Source organism: Typopeltis vanoorti, chromosome 3 (assembly GCF_054136105.1).
Source record: "Typopeltis vanoorti isolate ZY-2024b chromosome 3, IOZ_Tvanoo_1.0, whole genome shotgun sequence".
In the NCBI taxonomy this organism is placed as follows: Eukaryota; Metazoa; Arthropoda; class Arachnida; order Uropygi; family Thelyphonidae; genus Typopeltis; species Typopeltis vanoorti.
In genome coordinates this window covers 72,887,238-72,912,016 of record NC_143551.1, presented here as the reverse complement: position 1 = coordinate 72,912,016, position 24,779 = coordinate 72,887,238, and the positions used below count along the sequence as shown (strand labels likewise).

Below are 24,779 nucleotides of genomic sequence, written 5' to 3'. Positions count from 1 at the left end.
TGTAAAAAATTTATTTATATAGTACTGGCCATTTAAAGGGCTTTGCGATATGGTTGAAAATGAAATTACTGAATTAAATGATGGAGAAACAGATTTAAATGAGGAAGAACTGGTACTATTAACAGATGATGTTGAACCAAATGGCTGGGGGAAGTTCTGCCGAAGGCTCTGATTGATGAATCTGTTAAAGAATTTGGTTTAATGAAATTAGCAGAAGGATTGGACTTGGCAAGAAAGTTAGGAAGTTATTTTACGAATAATGATCCCTCAATGGAGCGCTCAGGAAAATTCACGAGACAACTGGATATTTGTTTAGCTCCATGTTATGAACTTAATAAAAAAATTGCTGCATAGTGGTAAACAAGGTCTTATTACTGACTTTTTACTTTTTGATAACTAAATTAGCTGAAGTATGCAATGAGAATTATACAAATGATTGACATCCGACAGCCACTCGTAAATAAAGAACATCTATGAAATGTTAGTTTTGAAGACAGTGATGTAGATTAAAATATGCAGTTTATTTTATTTTGCCTAAAACCTTTATGTATTATGTGCAATGAAGTTTACGTACAATTTGTAATTTTTATAATTTTTATACTATGTATTTGTTTCATAGGTTATATGTTTTCTTAACTTACACGAATTACCTGAATTAAATAAAAATATATTTTTGTCGGATATGTCATTGTTGTTTATATAATAATAATAAAAAAAAATGATTTCAGAACATAACCCTACTTTTTATATATCATCTAAGTCTCGCATAACGTGATTTATATAACGTGCCATTTCTATGGAACCTAACATCTGCGTTATATGTGGGGTTACCTGTATATTATTATATGATAGATTTTTAAATGATTTGATGATTTTTAAGAATAATTGTTTTTTATATAATAAATGGATAATGCATGTATTAAAATTTAAAATAAAAAAAAATAATATTTACATGAAAAATTTGATGCATAATTCGTGCATCTAATATGGCAAAGAATTTTTTTTTCAAAAAATTTGACATGAAAAATGTGATGTGTCCAATGCAAAGGTCTCTCTTATAAGGCAAAAATTAAGGTACTTATATACTATAAAAATCTGACAGATGTACTAGACAGAGGACATGCATATACAGGGGTTTACTTAGATTTTGCAAAGACTTTTGATAGATTGCCACACCACAAGTTGGTCACAAAACTGAAGATGAGATTGGATAACAGACCGGTGAGTTGGAAAGGTGACTGGCTATCATAAAGATAACAGCAAGTTGTGTATGGGGGGGGGACACTATCTCGAAAAATGAGAGTCACTAGTGATATGCTACAGGGGGAGAGTCTTTTGGGACCACTGTTATTAATTTGTATATTAATGATATTGGGATAGGCTTAACTAGTGATATACAACTGTTTGCAGATGATGCAAAACTGGAGAGAGTATGAAGAATCAATTTTGCAAAGCAAGAGATGCTGTGGCTTTGCAAAATAACTTGAATAGACTGCATGAGTGGATAAGAATAATGGAACTCTTAATTCAATTGCAAAGTGTAAAGTTTTGAAATTTGGTAAGCAACAATTGTATGCAAAGTATACATTTGGTGGGGAAATTATGGAGGAAACTGAGGAGATAAGAGACCTTAAAGTGGCAGTGGACAAGAGCTGAAATTCAGAGGTTACACTGCACAAGTTATGAAGCCATCACAACATGCATGAAGAGTGGTTTAATGAGTGGAATGCATTATTTGACACTGTAGTGAATGCAGATACACTGAGTGAGTGTATTAAAGCACAGTTTGATCGGATTTGTGTGTAACAGTATGTGTCTCTGGCAATGAGGCTTTTGACTCAATGGAGGTATGGTGCTAATAATAATAAAATGCCAAGTTGGCAAAATTTGACTTTGTTGAGGAGCCAGAAGCAAAAGAATGAGGAATCTTAGCAGTGATAACCGTTAAGAAATTGAAGTTCAGAAGGACACACACACACACACACAGCAAAAATAGTGAGGATACCTAAAAGCATTGACACTCAGGTTGTTGTTCCATTATATAAGGTTATGACGACTATATTTGGATATTACTGATCAACTTAATTGAAGGAAAATGAAATAATAGAGAGTTTGGGACAATTTTTCCACTTCCTGTCCAATCACTACCTATTTTTAATTAAAAAGAAAAAAAACCAGCAAGGTCATAAAATGATATTAGGATTATAATTTGTTTATCATTTGATTTGGATGTAAATAAGGCTATGAGGTGAGAATATCAAGTTTGTTAAATTATTATTATTATTATTATGCGACACCCCCAAAGAGTCCAAAGACTCATCAAGGGAGGGCACTACTCTACAATTTTCCATCTCCACCACTCAATCCGCCAACTACAGCTAACTACCATTATCATCTACACCAATATCATCTACTGCCTACCACCACTAGTATTTTCATAGATAATCACAAACATTCATGCCCACAGTCCTTTGGCTGGCAGATACGCTAACCCACTTGGCCAACTAAGCCGGCAAAAATTTTCTTCAGCTGCCGACTAGGCTTGAACTTGAGTCTATCTTAGGGAGGGCCTAGCACAGAGGATACAAGTTTCACTTCCACTGAGCTACACTCCAGCTTATTTGTGTGTTTTGCTGGATGAATCAAAATAGTGTTTCTCAACCCTGAGAATTGAATGAGAGAATGTACGTCTAGCGAAATGAAAGAAAAGAGGCAATATCTTCCCAGTATCAATCTGGAAATCTCCCTGGGATTTCTAGATAACACTCAGATAATATTCCAAAGGATGGAAGAATAGGAGAAGATAAGAATAAAATTCTATTGTTGGAAATTGTATTTAAATGTATGTTAGTAATTACATATCATAAGAACAAAGTTTTTGGTATGAAGAATGTTGAGAATGTCACTGGGAATGAGATATGTATTAAACTTACTGTGGCATTTAGAATCAAGATCCTGCAATACATTTTCTGACTATGTAGTCAAAAGACTCATTGCACAGAGCAGATGAGTAGGGAGAGGACCCGTTTCCTCTCTCTACTCCTCATGTTTTGAAAAATTTCTTTTGTGTCTTATCTCCTCTCCTCCACCTGCTCACCAAACTCTGCAACCCACATACCCTCAATCTATCATCATAGGGAGCATTGCAAAGACATGCCACAAGCTTAGTCACTTGTCTTTGAATCCTCACACCACCCACAGATCTCCAAGAAACCAGGCGACACCATATCTTTGCATAGTAGTCAAATCATAGCCTTATAAAGAGTATCCAGATAATACTATCCTATCTTTATTTGTCAATGTGTTCTTCAACATCCAAGTAATCCATCCAAGAAGATTACAATATGTCCCTGAACTTCAAGGGAGGGCCTCTATCCACTATCATCTCAGATCCCTAGTTTCATCAATTTCCTATAATCCAGTACCACCAATATGACAAAAAGTATGTAATCTTTTCATTGCATTACATTTTGCAAGATTAAATTGACAACATTGTTGTAGATTTAATTTCTCCATGCTGCCAATTTATTTAAATCATCTTGTAATATATCTGCATCCGCTTTATCACCTCCCTAGTTTTGCATTATCAGCAAACAACTGAATATCCTCTCTTAAAACTTCTGCTATATCATTAATATACAAATTAAAGAGTGGTGGCCATAGTACAGAGTTCTGGAGCAGTCCTCTAATCACCCTTATTTGCCCTGATTTCACTTTGCCATAATGACCCTCTGATGCCTGTCTATCAGCGACCTGCTCCTCATCCTCCTCCTCCATGCTACCTACCAGCCTGATATCCATTCCCATTTGTTCCAATTTCTAGCAATTAACTAGCAATCTCAATTCCTATGATAGTGCTACATCTAATCATGATGTAGCCTTTCTACATTTCTGCAGTCACTTTATTATAAAAAATTTAGTTTAATCCTTTATCCAAGTGTAAGCAAACAAAGTTTGTGCCTGAAGTATCTTCAGGATTGAGGCAACTCGTGGTAAAGGTGGACCAAGCTCTCATCACTCCTTGTCTCAGTATCTCCCATAATGCAAAGCACATGTCCTTGCAGATATGTATAATGCTATGCATTAAGGGAAGGGCCACTACCCAGACCGGTTTTGACCTTTATTGAATGTTCAAGTATAGGTCAAACTCAAAAAACTCAGCGTTGTTCCCCTCAGTATTTTTTCATGCCTTTTCCATACTCTGTTCGATGCAATGAGAGAATTTAGTATCAGTGCTGCAACATAAACAGTGGTATATATATGACAAAAATATATGAGAATTATGATAAAATTTTTTTATAAATAACTGAGGTAATGTGTATTTTACTTGAACAAATGTTCAAGAAATACACGATAGATTATCTACTAACTGGTTTTTAGCAAAGTACCTGCAAACTACCTTTAGGACAGTATTCGGTGAGTACACAAAAATTAGGTGGATCAGTACATGCTCCAATAAACCTTGCGATGTTTTGATGTTGGGACTCACGAACCTGGAAAGAAAAAAAAAACAAAATAACTTACAAACTACATATTGTAAGATAAAAAGACAAAAGCAGAAAGTGCAGTAATATAAACAAACCATGAAATAGATACAGACATGCTTATTTAAATTTAGACAATATTGTATTAAAACTTTAAGAAAAGACTACGTTTCAACTTTGCATTTTGGTATATTAAAGTATGATAATGATGCAGCTATACTGAAATGAAGGTCCTCACCTGCTTCACTTCCATCAAAATTCCTCTTGTCAACTCTATCCTTTTGTGGCAGTTTATTCTTTTAACTGCTACAATGTTTTCCTGGAAAACAGAGGAGAAATAAATTTTTTAAAATAAAGAGCCAAGAGGCTTCAATTCAGCAACATAAAAATTATTTAAATTAAGGGGATATTAAATCCCACAATTTCAAAGCTGAATAAGAAAATTTATCTTTTCTATTTATCTTTTCTATCTTTGAGTTTCTTATTCGGCTTTGAAATAATGTGGGATTTAATATCTCCCTTAATTGAAATAAATTTTGTTTAATTAAATGAAAGTCATCACCTGATTCTTAATTCAATCATATATAAAAATATCTTGTATTTCATAAAAAAAAAACAGACTGATATTTAACTTTTATATTAAAGAAACAACTTTAAATCCAGATCCATAATCCAAATACTTTCTTGACTGAGAAAAACCACACATGCTTATCTGACAAAATAAATTGCTAGTATAGAAATAGTGTCCTGTTAATTTCAAATATAAGTTTGCAATTTTCTGCAAACTTATATTTGCATGAAAATCATTAGATCTTCATGGAGAAAAAAAAATCCACTAGATTCTGCAAATTGCATCATCTCAACCTTTCTTCATATTCAACATTTCAGAGATCAGAAACTATTTTATTCAACTGCCTCTGGTTCCCCTTCAACATCTCTTCATCATTTTGAAAGCCAAATGACCAAATCTGTGCACAATTATCCATAATCAGAGCTTTATACAATAGAACCAGAATTTCCTTACTTCTACAAGTCAGTGTCTCCAAATCATTGCCAGAATTCGTTGCGTTGTCCTCCCAATTTTGACAATATGTCCTCTAAATTTTAGATCCTTATCCACTATCACCCCAAGATCTCTTATTTCATCCACCTCCAACAATATGTCCCCACCAAGAGCAAATTTTACATCCCAATCTTTCAACTAATTTGCCTAAACATTTCATTTAGAAATCTTTCTTTTCTAAATTTTAAAGCCTTACATTTTCAGTGATCAGTGTCAACCTGTGAAGCAGGATAGCACAATCAACAGATTGTAGGGCAGGAGGAAGATGGATATAAGGTTGAAGATGAGGTTGCACCAGCAAGATGATGGAATGCATAAAGGTGAGGATGAGACAGGTAGGAATGGAATTCAGAGTCAACATCAGGGAAACGGTAGTGATCAGACCAAAGAGAAAGAGGTGTGGTATAGCAGCTAGAATAGAGAATGTTGGTGATGGTAGAATGGCCTCAAGCACACAGAGATTGTTATTTTTATACATAATATACAAGGAGCATTTCAAACAAGAAATCTAAGTTTGTTGTATTGATTGAGACAGTATGCCCAAAAATAATTGGAATAAGTGAAACTTGGTTGACTGAGAAGGATGTGATGTCGTGAATAGAACTAGAAGGATATATAATTTCCTGGAAGAATAGAAATGTGAAAAGAGGAGGGGAAATGCTGTTAATGATTGCAGAGGAATTGTGTCCACAAAGTGTGCAAGTTGATGGTGCATGCACATATTTTGAATCTGTGTGGTGTGAAGTGGAAATAAACAGGTTAGCACATCTGATAGGATGCTGTTATAGGCCAGGGAATGCAGAGAATACTGATTGTGAAATGTTTAGGCAAATTAGTTGGTCATGTAAAAAGAAGGTGATCCTGATGGGAGACTTTAATTACAGGAATATAAAGTGGAAGGAGGAGATAGTGTATGGGAACAAGGAGAGCGATTCTGTCGAATTTCTGAGAGATAAATATCTTAAGCAGCATGTGACTGAAGCAACTAGAGGCTTTAATGTTTTGGATTTGGTGATAACTTCACAAGATGTAGTCACTACCACCAGTTGGTGAGAGTGATCATGAGGTACTTGTTTGGGAAGTGATGAAACAAGAAAAGGTCACTGCCAAAAATGGATATAGTGGAAGTATAAAGCAGGTGAATATAGCAAGCTCTGTACTCAGTTAGAATCAGTACATTGGGTAGATGAGCTGAGCTGAGCAAAAAAAGATGTTGACAATGCATGGAACTCACAAGGCAGTATCTAACAAAAGAAATTTATGACTGCATACCAAGCGTTAAATGAGTAAATAGAGTAGGAGTGAAATGGATGAACAGTAAAATTAAGCAAGGTGCGCTGGAAAAGAAAATGTTATGGAGGAAGTACAAGGCAGTTGGTGGTGATTGAATCCATGAAGAGTATAATGTGCAAGCTAGAAAGGTGACAAGCATAGTAAAGAAAGAAAAGGTGCAGTATGAGAGGAGACTGGCTGGTCAGGCCAAGGTTAACTCAAGGGAATTTTTCTGCTACATGGCAAACAAGAGGAAGAATAATTATAGCAGGTTAACATTAGTGGACAGTCATGGCAGCAGACTAACAGCTGCAAAGGGATATAGTGGAATTACTGAGTTTTAGTAATTCACTTGGACTTTATGATAAGGTGACAAGTGTGTTAGATAAGGGAAAATCATATACAGTGATATTCTTAAACTTTGCAATGTAAGTTTTCACAGGTAACAGATTGATTTGGAGAAAAACTGTAGATATGAAGTTAGTAATGGTGTAAGTTTTTCATGCAGTACTATCATATCCTGTACCCCCCCCCCCCCTTGAGGGTACATATCAGGAATTTGATGATGATGATGATGATGAAGCATGTATTAGGAGAATTGGAAGTGAAAGGAACAGAGGTGTATCAGATGTTGGATGGGATAGATGTGAATAAGGCTGTGGGAATGGATGACATATCACCACGTATTCTTAAGGAATGTGCACCACAGTTGGCTACGCCCCTGACCTAGTTATTTAATGAAAGTCTTGCAGTGAGTTGGGTTCCTAAGGAGTGGAAAGAAGGCAAAATAGTACCACTCCACAAGCATGGTTCTAAGACAGAAATCTTCAATTATAGGCCAGTCTGTATAACTGCCATTGTGATGAAGGTGTTGGAGATATTGATAAGGAATAAAATACAGGATTGGGTTGATGGACATAGCATTCTTTATGCTGGTCAGCATGAATTTGTAAAGGGTAGGTCCTGTTTTAGTAATTCACTTGCATTTTATGATAAGGTGACAAGTGTGTTAGATAAGGAAAAATCATATACAGTGATATTCTTAAACTTTGCAAAAGCGTTTGATAGATTACTACATGTTAAGTTGGTGTACAAGCTGCAGAGGATGGGAATAGATAGTATACTGGTTAGATCAGGGGTCAGCAAACTATGGCTTGTGAGCCACATACAGCTCTTTGGGTACTTACATGTGGCTCTGAAGTAAAATTGAAAATGAAAATAAAACTATCATAGTTTCATTTATAAAATTTTTAAAGGATTTTATTCACATAATGGTGATTTAATAAAGATATAATTAATATTATAACTTGTTATATATTATTATAAATTTACTATAATATTACTTTAAATTTTCCTTATTTGTAAAAATATATTTATGGCTCTCGAATAATTTTTAAATTGTTGTGAGGGACAGGTTTGGCTCTTCCGTCTGAAAAGTTTGCCAACCCCTGGGATAGATGGATTAGAGATTGGCTCTCTGAACGATAGCAGCAGGTTGTGTATGATGGAACAGTGTCTCAAAAAAGGAGGGTAACCAGCAGCATGCCCCAGGGTTCTGTTCTTGGGCCCTACTGTTCAACTTGTTTGTAAATGATATATCATGTGGACTGACTGGGGATCTTCAGTTACTTGCTGATGATGCAAAGTAAGGATGAATTATAAGTAGCACTGCTGATGTTAATTCCCTTCAGGAAGATTTGAATAGACTTTTTATTCAAATCTTCAGTGCAAGGTGTTGCATTTTGGAGTGCAGAAATATAAGGCTGTGTACTATATCGATGGTGCCATACTGCAGGAAATGGATGAAATTAGAGATTTGGGAGTGATGGTTGACAGTAGACTCAAGTTTACAGGGCATATTGCTAGTGTTGCAAAGGCTGTACATCGTAGAGCTGCTAAGATAAAAAGTACTCTAACATGCAAGGATAAGGAAGTGGTTGTGCCACTGTATAAGGCACTGGTCAGACCACACTTGCACTATTGTGCTCAGATCTGGTCACCTGGTTTTCTGTGATGTGGAGACATTGGAGAGGGTCCACAGATGAGTGACTAAGACAATGTCAGGACTTTGGAATGCTGGCTATGGAGAAAGGTTGAAGAAATTTGGTGGTTTCCAGAGTTTGGTGGATAGGAGTTAGAGAGGTGATATGATAGAGACATTTAAGTTAGTGAGAGGTTTTTATCAGATTAATCCATAGAGGGATTATAAAATGCATAGATGGTGAGAGAGGAAGAACTAGAGGTCATTCTTGGAAGTTGTGTAAAAGTGTGGTGAGGAGGGGTGTGAGAAGCAGATTTTTTATATAGAGAATTGTCAGTGAATGGAATGCATTACCAGAATGTGTTGTTAATTCAAGGAGTGTTAGGGATTTTAAGATTTTATATGATAAATATGTTGTCAGTTGAATGAACCTCCCATGATGAGTCTGCCAACTCCATGGAGGGTGTAATAATAAAAATAAAATAATAATAATAATTTTGCAACATTGAACTGAGATTCTTACTTCCATGCTCATTCACTAGGTCTGTTCAAGTCTTCTTACAAGGCCACAACATCTGCTCTACTCTTCATAGTTCATCCAAACTTTAATTCATCTGCAAACAACAATATCCCCTTCAAATCTTCCCCAATATTATTACCATATGTGTTAAACAGCAATGGCCTTAAAACAAAACAGACCCCTGAGCACACTAGTAGTGATTTCCTCTTGGTGTTTTTCCGTACACAACTTGTTGATATCTATTAGACAGCCAATCTTCAATCCAATGCACTAGTAGATAATATTCATCCCCATCCACTCTAGTTTGACTATCGATGCATCATACAGTAACCATCTCCCTCTTTCAATGCAACTGTTACTTTATTGTAATAAGTAAGCAGATTACTAAAACATTTACTAAAAAATTACTAAAAAGAATATTAAGTGATTTGATATCGCTGTCTGTTAATGTCAACATTTCTTAGTTATGTTCAGAGTAATCAAGGATTGCTATAACATTACCCTTATCTGCTTTAGTGATGATAATATTCTTGTTTTGGCATAGTTTAACACCAAGTTTTGGACAACTAAAACATCTGATGACTGTACAAAAAATATTTTTTTAAAATATTTTTTAGCACCTCAGTAGCGCAATTGGAAGAACAACGGTACATTGCACCCTTCGATTGGAATAGGCCTAAGTTTGATTCTCATTGCAATGGGAGGAATCTTTATGTGAATGATTTTCAATCGAAGGTGAGTTAGCTGATCTCATTTGGAGGTAGCAGGGTTTTTTCTCCTGGAAACAAGGTTCTGTCCTCTCACCAACCATCTTCCTACTATATATCAATGACCTACTCCAGTTGTCCTCCAACCCAATACACAGTTTTGCAGATGACAGCACATTGCACTCCTCCCTTTCCTTTGATAAACCTTACTCCACACAATTCACCTTAACCACCATTGCCCTCAATTCTGATCTCTAAGCCATCCACCAATGGGTTCAGATAACCTAGTCAATTTCAATGCTAATAAAATCCAGTACTGTCTTATTTCTTATAAAAAATAACCATTTTTCCCAGTATTATTTTTGACAACACTCAAATTTCCAGACAATTTGAGATTTCTCTTCTTGTAATTACCCTGACATTAAGCCTCTCCTGTCATAAGATTGTGAGAAGAGGGGGTCGAGAGTTAGAAAGATTTAATGATAGAGTGAATGTGTCGCGAGGTTCAGAAGGTGAACTGGATTGGATGAAGCAAGAAATGAAATGGATGCGGAATGAAATTAAGAGAATTCAGGTCAAAACTATTAAAATAAATCATGATGGCATGAAAGAGATAACAAAAGATGAGCGAGTGGCGTTGTATGGCGACTCCATTATTAAAGGTGTGCTAGAGGATAAAATGCACAAGGTATGTTTTCCAGGCGGTAAAATGAGTAGAGTGATTGAGGCATTGAATATGAGGCGGGAACGAGCCAAAGAGTTAATTGTATTAATTGGTACGAATGATATGAGAGAGAACAAAGAGCATGTCAAAATGAATGTCAGGAGACTGCTTGGAAAGATAAAGGAGAATAGGGTGACAGGAAGGGTGGTCAGTGTGTTGCCTAGGTATGATTGTGGTGAAATGAGGCGGAGAGCAAGGATTATGAATGATATTCTGGCTGAAATGTGTGAGGAGATGGGAGTAGAGTTTGTTAATGTGTGGAATGAGTTTGAGGGACGAAGTGAGCTGTATGGGAGCGATGGACTGCATTTGAGTGGTTATGGTGTGAGTCGCTTGGAGAGACTGCTGCTGGAAGGTAGAGAAGTGAATAGAGAGAATGAATCAGATCGAGAGGGGAGTGATGTGGAAGAGCAGGAGAGTAAGACAGGAGAGATTGAAGGAGTGGAAATGAATGTGGAAGTGAGTGGTATGAGTTTAGAAAATGAGAGAATGGGTGTGCAAGAGGAGCAGGGAAACGGCGAGGCTCAGGGTGGACAGGGATACACAGCATGAGAAAGGTGGATGCTCCAAGAGGAGGTGAGAGAATGTGTAGGCAGGAAAGTAATGGGATGATCAGGGATCAAAAGGAAACAGATGGAATTGCAAAGGGTTCTAAAATGAAGAAGCAGAAAGGGAAATGGCCCCAGTCCAGCATGGAGAGATCACATCGAGTGAGTGGTATCAGTGGAACTAGCTGTAGATCCAGAAATGAGTTGTTGTGTTTGTATACCAATGCTAGAAGTATAAGAAACAAGGTGGATGAAATGGTTGCACTAATTGCGTCTGTGCACCCAGAGATTGTCGGAATAAGTGAGACATGGTTAGATGAGGATGACATCCTGACAGGAATAGAGATGGAAAGGTATGATGTGTTTCGTGAGGATAGAAGGGGTAAAAAGGGAGGGGGAGTGCTATTGATGATACAGAAAGAGTTATGTCCATACAAGGTAGAGATGCAAGAGGGAAATGGGGCCAGTGGTTTTGAGGCAGTATGGTGTGAGATAGAGGTGAATAGAATCAAATACTTGGTGGGATGTTGTTATAGACCTGGTAATGTGGATGGTTGTGATAGTGAAATGTATAGTCAAATAAGCCAAGCAAATAAGAAAAAAGGTGATCATTATGGGTGATTTTAATTATGGCAATATAGACTGGAATGAAGAGATAGCAACTGGAAGTAAAGAAAATGAGTTTCTTGAGTTTTTGAGGGATAACTACCTCAGACAGTATGTAACAGAGGGCACAAGAGGATTAAGGGTCTTGGATTTGGTCATCTCATCGGAGGATGTAATTATCAATGAGGTATCAAATCATCCACCAATTGGTGAAAGTGACCATGAGGTGATTACTTGGGTGGTTGCCAGCAGTGCAAGGACCCCAGTGAAAAAAGGGTATATGTGGAACTACAAGGGGGGTGATTATGAAGAGCTCAGGAGACAGCTTGCAGGTGTAGCATGGAATGAGGAGTTAGCTGGAAAAGAGATCAATGCAGCTTGGGGGATTTTCAAAAAATATTTAGTGGATGCAATGTCTAAATGTATACCACGGGTGAGAAGGTTAAATAAGTTAGGTGTGAGATGGATGAATAAAGAGATTAAGCATGCAATACAGAGAAAAAGGGCATTGTGGAGGCAGCATAAGAGAAGTGGAAGTAACCAATTTCATGAGTTCTACAAAGACCAGGCAAGGAGAGTGACTTGGTTGGTGAGAGTAGCTAAAGAGAGGTATGAATAGCAGTTAGCTAATGAAGCTAAAAAGAATCCTAGGGAGTTCTTTCGATATGTAGCCAGCAAAAGAAAGAATGATTATGGAAGGATGACATTGATTGGAGGAAATGGTATAAAGACAGCTGTTGCAGAATGTGTGGTGGAGATACTTAATGAGCAGTTCATAAAGATCTTTCAGTCTTGTGAATGTGACTTCATGGAGAGATTAAGAGCAGTTGATGATGGGGAGGAGAGACTGACTGTAAGTGAGGAAGAGGTGTTTAGGGAGTTAAGTAAACTAGATGTAAATAAGGCTGTGGGACTTGATAATATATCACCGCGTATTCTGAAGGAATGTGCCAGAGAATTGACACCTGCCTTGACATATTTTTTTAATACGAGTCTTGCACTTGGTCAAGTCCCTAAAGAGTGGAAGGAGGGCAAGATTATGCCACTTCATAAAGGAGGTGATCGAACTCAAGCATCAAACTATAGGCCTATCTGTGTGTCAGGTGTTGTGGTTAAGTTGTTGGAGAAGCTTGTGAGAACTAGGATCCAGAGTTGGGTTGACAACAATGGTATAATCTTTGATGGACAGCATGGATTTGCTAAAGGGAGGTCGTGTTTTAGTAATCTACTTACTTATTACAATAAAGATTAGTGCATTGGATTGGAGACTGGCTATCTGATAGGTATCAACAAGTTGTGTATGGGGGTGCAATATCCAGGAAAAGGAAAGTCACTAGTGGAGTGCCTCAGGGATCTGTTTTAGGGCCATTACTATTTAACTTGTATATTAATGATATTGGCAAAGATTTGGATGGAGATATTCAGTTGTTTGCAGATGATGCAAAGTTGGGACAAACCATAAAGAGTAGTGAAGATGTTGTGGCCTTGCAAGAAGACTTGAATAAATTGAGTGATTGGGGAAGCAAATGGGGATGTGAGTTCAATGTTGCAAAATGTAAGGTTTTAAAATTTGGAAAACAAAGATGGGATGCAGAATTTATGCTTGGTGAGAATATATTGTTGGAAGTAGAGGAAATAAGAGATCTGGGAGTGATAGTGGATAAGGATCTAAAATTTAGGGGACACATCGCCAAAATTGTGAAGACAACACAAAGACTTCTGGGAATGATGAGGAGGACACTGACGTGTAGAAGTAGGGAGATTCTTGTTCCATTGTATAAGGCTTTGATTAGGCCACACATGGACTATTGTGCCCAGATTTGGTCACCTGGTTTTCAGAAGGATGAAGAGATGTTGGAAAGGGTCCAAAGGCAAATGACTACGGTAGTTTCTGACCTCTGGAATGTTGAGTATGAGGAAAGATTGAAAAGATGTAATTTGCAGAGTCTCGTGGAGAGAAGGAAGAGGGGAGATATGATAGAGACCTACAAGTTGGTAAGGGGTTGTTATAGGATCAATGGTGGAGAAGTTCTACAGAGAATAGTGGGAGATCAGGAGAGAACCAGAGGTCATGCCTGGAAACTGTATAAAGAGGGTGTGAGTAGGGGAGTGAGAGGCAGGTTTTTTTCGTGCTGAGTTGTGAATGATTGGAATGCCTTGCCTGAGAGTGTGGTGTCTGCAAGGAGTTTGAATGTGTTTAAGACCCGGTATGATGAGATGTGTGTGAGATAAAAGGACCTCCTAGATGAGTCTTTGACTCCATGAGGTCTTGTTTAATAATAATAATAATAATAATAATAATAATAATAATAAACACATCACAACCATTGCATGCTCAGCTTCTAAATAACTAGGATTTCTCTTTCGCTCAAGAGGTTACTTCACTCCTGAATAACTGTTAACCTTATACAATCACAAATCTGCCCAACCATTGAATACTGCTGTCACATATGGAGTGGGTACCCCAAAAGCTCCCTCAAAATACTTGACTCAATACAAAGGAGAGCAATCAGACTTATTAATGACCCGTCTCTTACTAACTCACTCCACCCACTTTCGCACAGATGATCAGTTTCCTCACTTTTTGTATTCTACAAATATTTCCATGGAAAATGTTCATATGAAATAGCATCAATAATCCCCCCCCCACTTAGTACTAAGCTCATTGGAACACATGCAGCTACTGCTCAACATCCCTTCACAGTGCAACTTGAAATCCACAGAACAGGTTTCTTTTCCTCCTCCTTCATCCCTGCAACTGCTGTATTGTGGAACAGTCTTTCCCCCTGTTGTGTTTCCCAAGGAATACAATATACAGTTGTTTAAATCAAATGTGAACAAGTACCTTCTTTCCCAACCCACCACCCATACACAGTACTAATGTACTATAGGTTGATCAACCAACCTCTCATGTAAGGGTTCAACATTAAAAAAAAAAAAAAAAAATATATATATATATATATATATGGCTGTGCTACACTGATGATATATTCTCTATTTGACCACATGACTTGAATATGTTGAAAACATTTTTAGCAAATCTCTGCTCTTATTTGGCACTCTGATCACCAGGCTACCCAGCAGATCCTTATCTTTTTCTAAAAGTTTTTTCAACATATCCAAGCCATGTTGCCAAATGGAGAAACTTACTCATACTGGTATGTATACCCATCAATCACATCATCATCATCATCAAGACCTTCAAGGGGGATGAGGATATTTTGAAAAGGACCTAGAGAAAAGTGAATAAGGTAATATCAGGTTTCTGGAATGTTGGATATGAGTACTAAGAGAAAAAAAAAGCTATCTGTAGAGCTTGTGGATAGGAAAAGCAGTCACAATATAGATTGGGCATACTTGGCAATGAGTTTTTAGCAGATTGATTACTTCAATTTACCATACTGAGCAGATCATATAATAAATGCACTTGAACTAGTTGAGTTTTATTGAGAGTAATAATTTTTCTCAATCACATGCAGTTTACTTAAAATATATGTTGGAGAATCAAAGTCAGGAGTGTCAAACTATAGGTTAGTATGCATATCAAGTGTAGTAGCGAAGGTTTTAGAGAGGCAGGTTAGAGACAGAATACAAACCTGGATTGATAAGAATGGAAATCTCTCTCCAGAGAGTAGCATGGATCTGGTAAAGGAAAGGACATTCTTTAGTAACTTGGTTACATTTTATAATAGGGTGACTACTGTATTAGACAAAGGAGATACTTACACAATGATTTATCAGGATTTTGCTAAAGCAAGGCATTTGATAGAGCAAGCACCACATGATAAATTACTGTTGAAACTAAAGAGGATGAATATAGATAGTCATTTGGTAGCTTGGTTACAGAGATGATTAGGAGTCAACAAATTGTGTATGGAAGTGCAGTGTCCCCAAAACAAGAAGGTGACAAATGGAGTACCACAGGGTTCTTTTTTGGAACCACTGTTTACATATCAAAAATATAGTTCAGAATGTCAGAGAACATATTCAGCTTTTTTGCTGATGATGCTAAAGTAGGAACAGTAATGTCAGTAAGTGATCTTTTCAAATGGATTTGAACAGGTTGGTGTTTTGGGCCGAACAGTAGCCAGAGAAAATGGAATGAGGATTATCATATCAGAGGAAATTTGCTTCAGGATGAAGCGGAGGTGAGATATCTAGGTATCTTGTTAGATAGTGACTAAAGTTCAGGGGACACATTGTGAACATTGTTACCTAGAAAATTGCTGCTATAATGTGAAAGATGATGGCATGTATGGATAAGGAGGTGATAGTTCCACAGTAGAAGGCACAAGTTGGGCTTTATTTGAATTTCTGTTGACAGATTTGGTCACCTGCCTATACCAACAATAATGAAACATTGGAGAGAGTGCACAGAAAAATAACCAAGATGGCCTCAGGACTCTGGGATGGTGATTTATTGAGAATAGATTAAGGGAATGTATTCATAGCTTGTCAAAAAGGAGGAGAAAGAGGAGGGGTGATATGACTGAGATGTATAAGTTAGTGAGAAGAGCCTATCATACATATATAGGGGAATTATTGCATAGGATAATGGGTGATGTGAGAACAAGAGAGTCATCCCTGGAAAGTGTACAAAGGTTATAGGAATAACAAAGTGAAAAGGAGGTTCTTTTGTTTGGTGAGTGGTGAATAAGTGGAATGCATTGTCAGAGTGGCTAGTGAGTGCTCCAACAGTGAATGTATTCAAGGCATGAATATATTGAAGGTTTGATAATTATTGTGATCTGTGAGTATTTTCTTTCCTACGATAGGTCTTTGGATTCTATGGAGGTTTGGAAGCAATACTAATACTAATGTTTCAGCTATCTATTGCTATTAATACAGGCTTTTCTACTTTATCTTATGTATTACAAGCCGATACATTTTTTTTTGGTATGTTATTAAGAATGATCATATTTATTCAAACACTAAAGTTAATGGAACTTTTCTTTGAATTACATAAATTAAATATATTATTATTATTATTATTCAGGCCTCCATGGAATCAAAAGACTCATCATGGGAGGTCCTTCCTAAGAACATAAAGTCTGTCAAGACTCATCGAGGGGAGGTTCCCCCCCTAAGAAACACAAAGTCTATCATACCACTCCTTAAACTCATTGACCGTTCTCGCCCTCACCACTCTATCAGGCAATGCATTCCACGGCTCAACCACCCTCCATGCAAAGAAACCACTCCTCACCCCTCTTGCTCACAGTTTCCTTTCGTAACTTCCAGGGATGGCCTCTTGTCATCACTCCTTCCCGCTGTTCAACCAAGAGAAAGAATTCCCCAGTGTCAACCCTGTAACCACCTCTCAACAGTTTAAAAGTCTCAATCATATCACCTCTCCTTCTTCTATCCGTCAAACTCTGCAGTCCACATTCCCTCAGCCGATTCTCATAACTATCCTTGTACAGTCCTGAGACCATCTTTGTCATCCGTCTTTGTATCTTTTCCACAGTTAATTTATCCCCTTCAAATCCTGGGGACCAAATCTGAGAACAATAATCCAAGTGTGGTCTGATCAGAGACTTATACAATGGAATGATAACCCTCTTATCTCTGCAGGTCAGTGTCCTTCTCATAATTGCAGCAATCCTCTGTGTTACCTTCACCACCTTTGCAATATGTCCCCTAAACTTCAGGTTTCTATCAATCATCAACCCCAGATCTCTTGTCTCCCCAACTTCCTCCAGTATAACTCCTCCCATAGAGTATGCAGCATCCCATCGATGTTTCCCAAAACTCAAGACCTTACATTTTGCTGCATTAAACTGACACCCCCCCATTCATTTGCCCATCTATCTAGCTTATTCAAATCCTCTTGCAGGGCTACCACATCTGCACTATTACTAATAATCCTTCCCAGCTTCGCATCATCCGCAAACAACTGAATATCCCCTTGCAATCCACTGGCAATGTCACTGATATAAAGGTTAAACAATATACAGAAAACTTATATTAGCATTACTAATGCACATATCTCACCTTGTAACAGCCAATTAAAAGAGAAGGTATCTGTTGGAGATTTCCACTTCCATATGGTTCAAGACAAGTAATCTTGCGAGAGAGAAAGAATTAAATCAATTACATTGTTAACATTATGCACAAAGTTAATAATCTTGAATTAACTGTTATTTTTAAAATGATATTCAAAATGAAAATACACAAGTAAACTGTGATTAATGCAATGCTTAGCCTTACTAATGTGTTTAAATAAAAATGCAATAAATATTATGTATGTGTTTCCATGAAGCATGAAGACTTATCACAGGAAGCACACACTGATCATTACTAACATAATCCCTATCATATCTCTTCTTAACTCATTTAATGACAAAGTACTTGTGATCATCAATGCATTCACCATTCTTCAAGAAAAAATTGGTCTTCATGCCCTTACTAACCACACATAATCACCATAGCCCTTTGTTCTATTCTATTTTATCATGCATTAAAAAATTTCTTTACCATCTACTTTGTGACATCACTTTAGTAATTTATGTTTCTATCATATTCCCTCTTTTCTGTAAATCAACTGATTTTTGTAATCCTACAAGCATGCTCAGTCTTCACAGTCACTATTTTTGTTACTCACCTCTTGGCCCCCTCTCCACTTATGGATCCCCAAGAAACCGATTCGATGAAATCTGTACAATGCAGTTCACTGTGCTATTTAGTCTAAGAGGGATAATAACCTCCTTATCTCTACTTGCCAGTTTGTTCATCAGAGCTGTTTTGTTGACTTTAGCATATGCCTGCTGAACATTAACTCCCTATCCTCTAAATCTCTGTCCAGTTTCATCAATTCAATATTAACTTGTAATCTTTTACACTTCGGGTTTAGGGCATTTTGGGTGTGTGTGTGGGGAGGGAAAATTGAAAGTTGTCCAACTGGGCTAAGCAGACTGTGAATTTAAAAATAAGATAAAGAGAGGTAACTTGTTATATCCATACACAAATGCATCAAGGGCATCAAAAACAAAGTTAAACTTGCTGCTCTGGTAATCAGTGGCATAAAATTATTGGCATTAGTGAAACATGGCTTTCAGAGTCGAATGTTGTAATTGGAATCGAATGCAAAGGATACAGTCTTTTTAGGAATGACAGATAGACAGAAAGGAGGGGGAAGTACTACAAATAATATCAGATGACTTCAATCCAGACAGGACAAAAAACATATTAAACCAAAAGTGGTAATAATTTCCCATACAGAACTGAGCTTGAGGACTTCAGGACTGAGGCAACTTGTGGTAAAGGTGGACTAAGCTCTCATCTCTTGTCTTAGTATCTCCTATAATGCAAAGCACATCTCCTTGTAGACATGTATAATGCTATCCATTAAGGGAAAGGGCCACTACCCGGTTTTGACACCTTTATTGAGGTCTCGTCAGCTGGAACCAGAGGTGGTGATACGAAGGTGGAATAAATAGAGAAGTCATATTTACCTATATGAGTTGCCAAAAGGTGTTTCACCTTATTATTAAATTACTCTGGATTTAGAGAAAGATGTTGGAAGTTTTTTCCCACTTGGTTAGATTATAATAAATTTAGTTTAATCCTTTATCCAAGTGTAAGCAAACAAAGTTTGCACCTGAAGTATCTTCAGGACTGAGGTATAGGTAAATATGACTTCTCCATTACTTCCACCTAAGTATCACCACCTCTGGATCTGGCTCCCACTGACGAGACCTCAATAAAGGTCAAAACCAGTCTGGGTAGTGACCCTTCGGCCCTTCCCTTAATGCATAGCATTATACATGTCTGCAAGGAGATGTGCTTTGCATTATGGGAGACTCAGTCCTGAAGATACTTCAGGCACAAACTTTCTTTGCTTACACTTGGATAAAGGATTAAACTAAATTTATAACAGGATGAAATATAAGGTGGAGTGTTACTATAGACCTGGCAGTTCATTTGCTGCAGATGAAGAAATGTTGCCATATCCAGATGAGTACTAAACAAGTAATTATTATGAATGACTTCAATTATCCAAATATTGATTAGGTATCAGAGCTGCTGAATTACAAATTATAATAATAATTATTATTATTATCAACACCCGACCTCTATGGAGTCAGAGTCATCATGGCAGGTACTCACTATTGCATACAATGCTCATCCAACCACGTCTTAAACTGATTCAATGTGTCCACATCCACAACACACTCAGGCAATGCATTCCACTCACCAACCACCCTCCATGAAAAGAACCTGCTCTCACTCCTTTGCTCATGCTCTCCTTATACAGTTTCCAGCAATGGCCTCTTGTTCTACTTCCCTCTCCAATTCTATGAAAAATCTCTTCCATGTCTTCCTGATAACAACCCCTGACCAGTTTATATGTCTCAATCATATTCCCCCTCTTCCACCTATTCACGAGGCTCTGCAACTTACACTCTCTCAATCTGTCCTTGTACTCCACATTCCATCTCACCACTCACTATCTTTGTGAATCTTCTCTGTACCCATTCCAACATAGCCTCGTCACCATGAAAACCCGAGGACCAAATCTGTGCACAATAATCCATATGAGGCCTGATCAAGGCCTTATACAATGGAATCACAACCTCTCTATTTCTGCATGTCAGGGTTCTCTGCATCATTGTAATTATTTGATGTGATGTCTTCACAACTTGTGCAATGTGGCCCCTGAATTTCAGGTCCTTGTCCACCATCACTCCTAGATCTCTCATCTCCTCTACTTCTGTTAAAGTTTCCCCACCAAGTGTATACTTGGCATCCAATCATTGCTTACCAAATCTCAAAACCTTACACTTGGCAACATTGAACTGATAGTTCCACTTACCTGCCCATTGTTGCAATCTATTCAAGTCCTCTTGTAAGGCATTAACATCAGCCTGACTGTGCATTGCTCTCCCCAGTTTTGCATCATCTGCAAAAGACGCATATCACTAGATAAACCCAACCCAATATCATTAACATACAAATTGTACAACAATGGCCCCAAAAGTGATCCCTATGTCACACCCCTAGTGACCTTTCTCTTTTGAGAAAGTGCAGCCCCATATACAATTTTCTGATACCTATTTGACAGCCAGTCACTGATCCAGCACAGAAGTCTGTTATCCAATCCTATCTCTTTCAATTTATTTAAGAGCATATCATATGGCAGTCTATCAAAAGCCTTTGAAAATCCAAGTACACCACTGTATATGCATCTCCTCTGTCCAAGGTATTTGTCACCTTGTTATAGTACATAAGTAAGTTAGTGAATCATTATCTCCCCTTAACAAACCCATGCTGATAACCACAGAGAATACTGCTGTTATCAACCCATTTCTGTATCTCCTACTTCTCACCAATCTCACTAGAACCTTCACCACAACTCCAGATATACAGACTGATCTATAATTTGAAGCTACAGCTTATCACTGCCTTTATGCAGTGGAACAATTTTACCCTCCTTCCACTCCATTGGAACCTGTGCTGTTGCAAGACTTTTATGAAACAGGCATGCCAATACTACTGCCAATTCCTTGGAACATTCTCTTAAGATGCATGGTGATATTTCATCAAATCATATCGCCTTATTAACATCAAGGTTATTTATTTCCTCAAATACGTCCTGCTCATTCACAGTTAAGCTATCCTGTCCTCTACACTTAAGTTCCTCATGATTCCATCCTTTTCAGGATGAAACACACTTATAAATTGATCACTAAATACCTCAACAATGTCTTCTTCAGCAGTTACCATTCTACCACTTTCATCCCTTAACTTCATCTTTCCAGAATCATTCTTCCTTCTACTTGCCACATATCTAAAAATCTCTCCAGGTTTTTCTTAGCCTGATTTACCAATTTCTGCTCATACTCTACTTTTGTTTTCCTTACTAACAGAGTCACTCTCCTGGCTTGTTCTTTATATTCTTCATGTGATGATTACCATTATTCATTTTGTACTTCCTCCAAAGGACTTTCTTTTTCCAGATTTCGTACTTAATCCACATTCATCCATTTTACATCAACCTTATTCAGCCTTCTGGCCTTTGGGATACATTCGTACACTGATGCTGTTATGTATTTCTTTGTAAGTTCCCATGTAGCATTTATTCCCTTACAGCTAAACTCCTAGTTCCATGTTATAGCTTTAAGTTGTCTCCTAAGCTTGTATTAATCACCAGCCTTATAATTCCACATAAATCCTTTCCTCACAAAAGCCTGCATATGACTAGTCACAACACAGGTGATTATTTCATGATCACTCTCACCAACTGGAGGAAAATGTGAAACCCCCTCTAACACAGTTGCGTAGCTAGGAGGGGGGGGGGTCCTCCCTGGGCAGCACTTTCAACCCTTTGAACTTTTGCAGTTAATTCTAAAATACAGTCTCGAGAACTCATTTCCAAATATTGTAATACCACTGTGAATTTTCCTCACAATTGCTATAAGTGTTGCTAGTTGTGAGAGGAGTTTTTCTAAATAAAATTGATTAAGAATTACTTACATTACTATGAAATAGACTTCACCAATGTCATCGACGATTTTGCTAACAGAAAAGCAAGAAAATAATAACATTTTAGAATGTTGAAATTAAAGTTTTACTTCAAAAATAAACATAGTGTTTCAATTTATTCCCAGGCGGCAACAGCCCTAGCTATGGCACTGCACTAACAATTACATCCTCTGATGAAATGATGAGATCTAGAACTCTTGATCCTCGTATGCCTTTCTTTACATGCTGCCTGAGATAGTTATCTCTCAAGAACTTGAGAAATTCACTTTCCTTATTCCCAAATGCTATCTCTTCATTCCAATCTATACTGTCATAATTAAAATCACCCATAATAATTACCCTTCCTTTGTTCACTAATCCAAGTTGTTTATACATTTCTTCATTACCACCTTCCACATTCCCAGGCCTAAAGCAACATCCAACTAAATATGTCTTCCTCTCAACCTCCACGTTACAACACACTGCCTCATAACCACTGCCACTATTTCCCCCCTTTCATGCCTACCTTATGTGGATTTATCTCCCCTGCTATCATCAGCAGCACTCCCCCCCCTCCCCTTTCTATCCTCATGAAAAATACTGTACCCTTCCATTTCTATTCCCGTTATAATATCATCTTCATTCAACCATGTTTCACTTATTCCAATGATTTGGGGGCGAATAAACTCAATCACTGAAACCATTTCATCCCCTTTATTTCTGATACTTCTGGCATTTGTAAACAAACACAAAAGTCCATTTTTAGGTCTATAGCCAGTCCTATCCAAGCCATATGTTGGTTGTGATTTCCCCACTACAAATTATTCAAGCATGTGAAAAAAGTAACTTGAAGATAAAGATTGTTAGATTTGATATTAGCATCAGAAGTTGTCTCAGTTAAGGATGTGACTATTTTGCCACTTGGTGACAGTGGTCATGCCATACTGACCTGTGAAGTGGCCAACTATATGAATATTCCAATTAGAACAGGTTATAAGCTGAAGTACGAATTGGGAAATTATGAAAAACTCAGAAGAATACTAAACATACCAATCACTGAATTAGAAACCGTTATGCAGTATAAACATCACTTATGCAGCATCATCATATGTTCTAGGCAACTATCTAAGAATGCTGCCAGTCAGTAATTATCGATAGTGTCAGTCACAATGGGAACAAATAAAAGGATAATTTGGAGTTCGATAAAGGGCTTATTGTGGGTGGCTGTCTGGCTGGCACCATAATTTTGAAAACAGCAGAGCTGACTGATTTCTCAAAAGGTGAGATATCCAGCGTGTTTAATCAGTGGAAAAATTACCCAGATTGCTTGTCTAAGAAGCATAACTGTGCTCCTAATGCAGTCTGTCAGGAATGAGATTATTACTGTCTGAGATGGCTTTGCTTGTATGAACAAATAGCACTAGCTCATCATCATCATCAAATTCCTGCCATGTACCCTCAAGGGGTGTACAGGATATGATAGTATACTACATGAAAAATTTACTTCATTACTAATTTCCTATCTACAATTTTCCTCCAAATCAGTCTGTTACTTGTAAAGACTCCAACGTTATCAGATCTTATATTTCTATCGTCTAAAGCACTTTGTACCGTATCAATCCACCTATATCTTGGTCTTCCTCTGGGTCCTTTTCCTTCCGACCTAGCAGAGAACAATTGTTTTGCTAATCTTTCCTTGCCCATTCTGTTTAAGTAACCATACCACCTGAGATTAGCTCTGCTAACGCTTTCTTAGATGCTGAGAATGTCAAGTTCTTTCCTAATATCCTCATTTTTAATATGATATTGCCATCTGTTCATGCCTCTAATCTTTCTCAGGACTCTCATATCTGCTGTCTCTAGTCTTTGGTCAAGTGTTTTACTTCTGACCCAGCTCTCAGATCCATAAGTTAAAACTGGTTTGAACACTGTCTTGTATACAGCTAATTTAGTGTTCCGACTAATTTCTCTCTTATTCCATATGAATTTATTCAATTGACTTCCTACCGTACCAGCTTTGCTGATTCTGTTGTCTATTTCTATATTTAATTTACCTCCTTCACTAAAAATTGTGCCTAAGTAGCTGAAATGTTTTACTTGTTACACAGGTTCTCCATGCACAACACAGTTGACATTTTCAATGATTCTGCCTATTTTCATTGTCTTTGTCTTTTTATTGCTGACCTTCATACCATATCTATTACAACAGCTATTCAATTTAGTCAGAGAATCTTGCAGACTTGTAGTGGATTTATTTAGAAGTATAACATCATTCGCATAAAGCAAAGAGCTGACATTAACATCTCCAATAGCACTAGCTGTGTGCAAAAAATTTACTGAAGCATTTAATGAAGGCTGTTCTTGACCCATATCTCACAGAGCTATGTGCAGTAAATTGAAGAGGATCGGT

General features: G+C 37.3%; 1 protein-coding gene across 4 annotated transcripts in view; it reads right to left on the bottom strand.

Moving 5' to 3' along the window:
- The window catches only part of LOC150108266 (atrial natriuretic peptide receptor 1-like), a 352,590-nt gene that overhangs the window by 140,926 nt on the left and 186,885 nt on the right, over nucleotides 1-24,779 (bottom strand). For all 4 annotated transcript variants that reach the window (XM_090415713.1, XM_090415714.1, XM_090415715.1 and 1 more), the window contains 3 exons: nucleotides 17,900-17,971; nucleotides 4,723-4,803; nucleotides 4,389-4,493 (listed from right to left, as the gene is read on the bottom strand). In XM_090415713.1, the coding sequence (XP_090271839.1) occupies nucleotides 4,389-4,493; nucleotides 4,723-4,803; nucleotides 17,900-17,971 (258 nt within the window). The remainder of the gene's footprint in view (nucleotides 1-4,388; nucleotides 4,494-4,722; nucleotides 4,804-17,899; nucleotides 17,972-24,779) is intronic.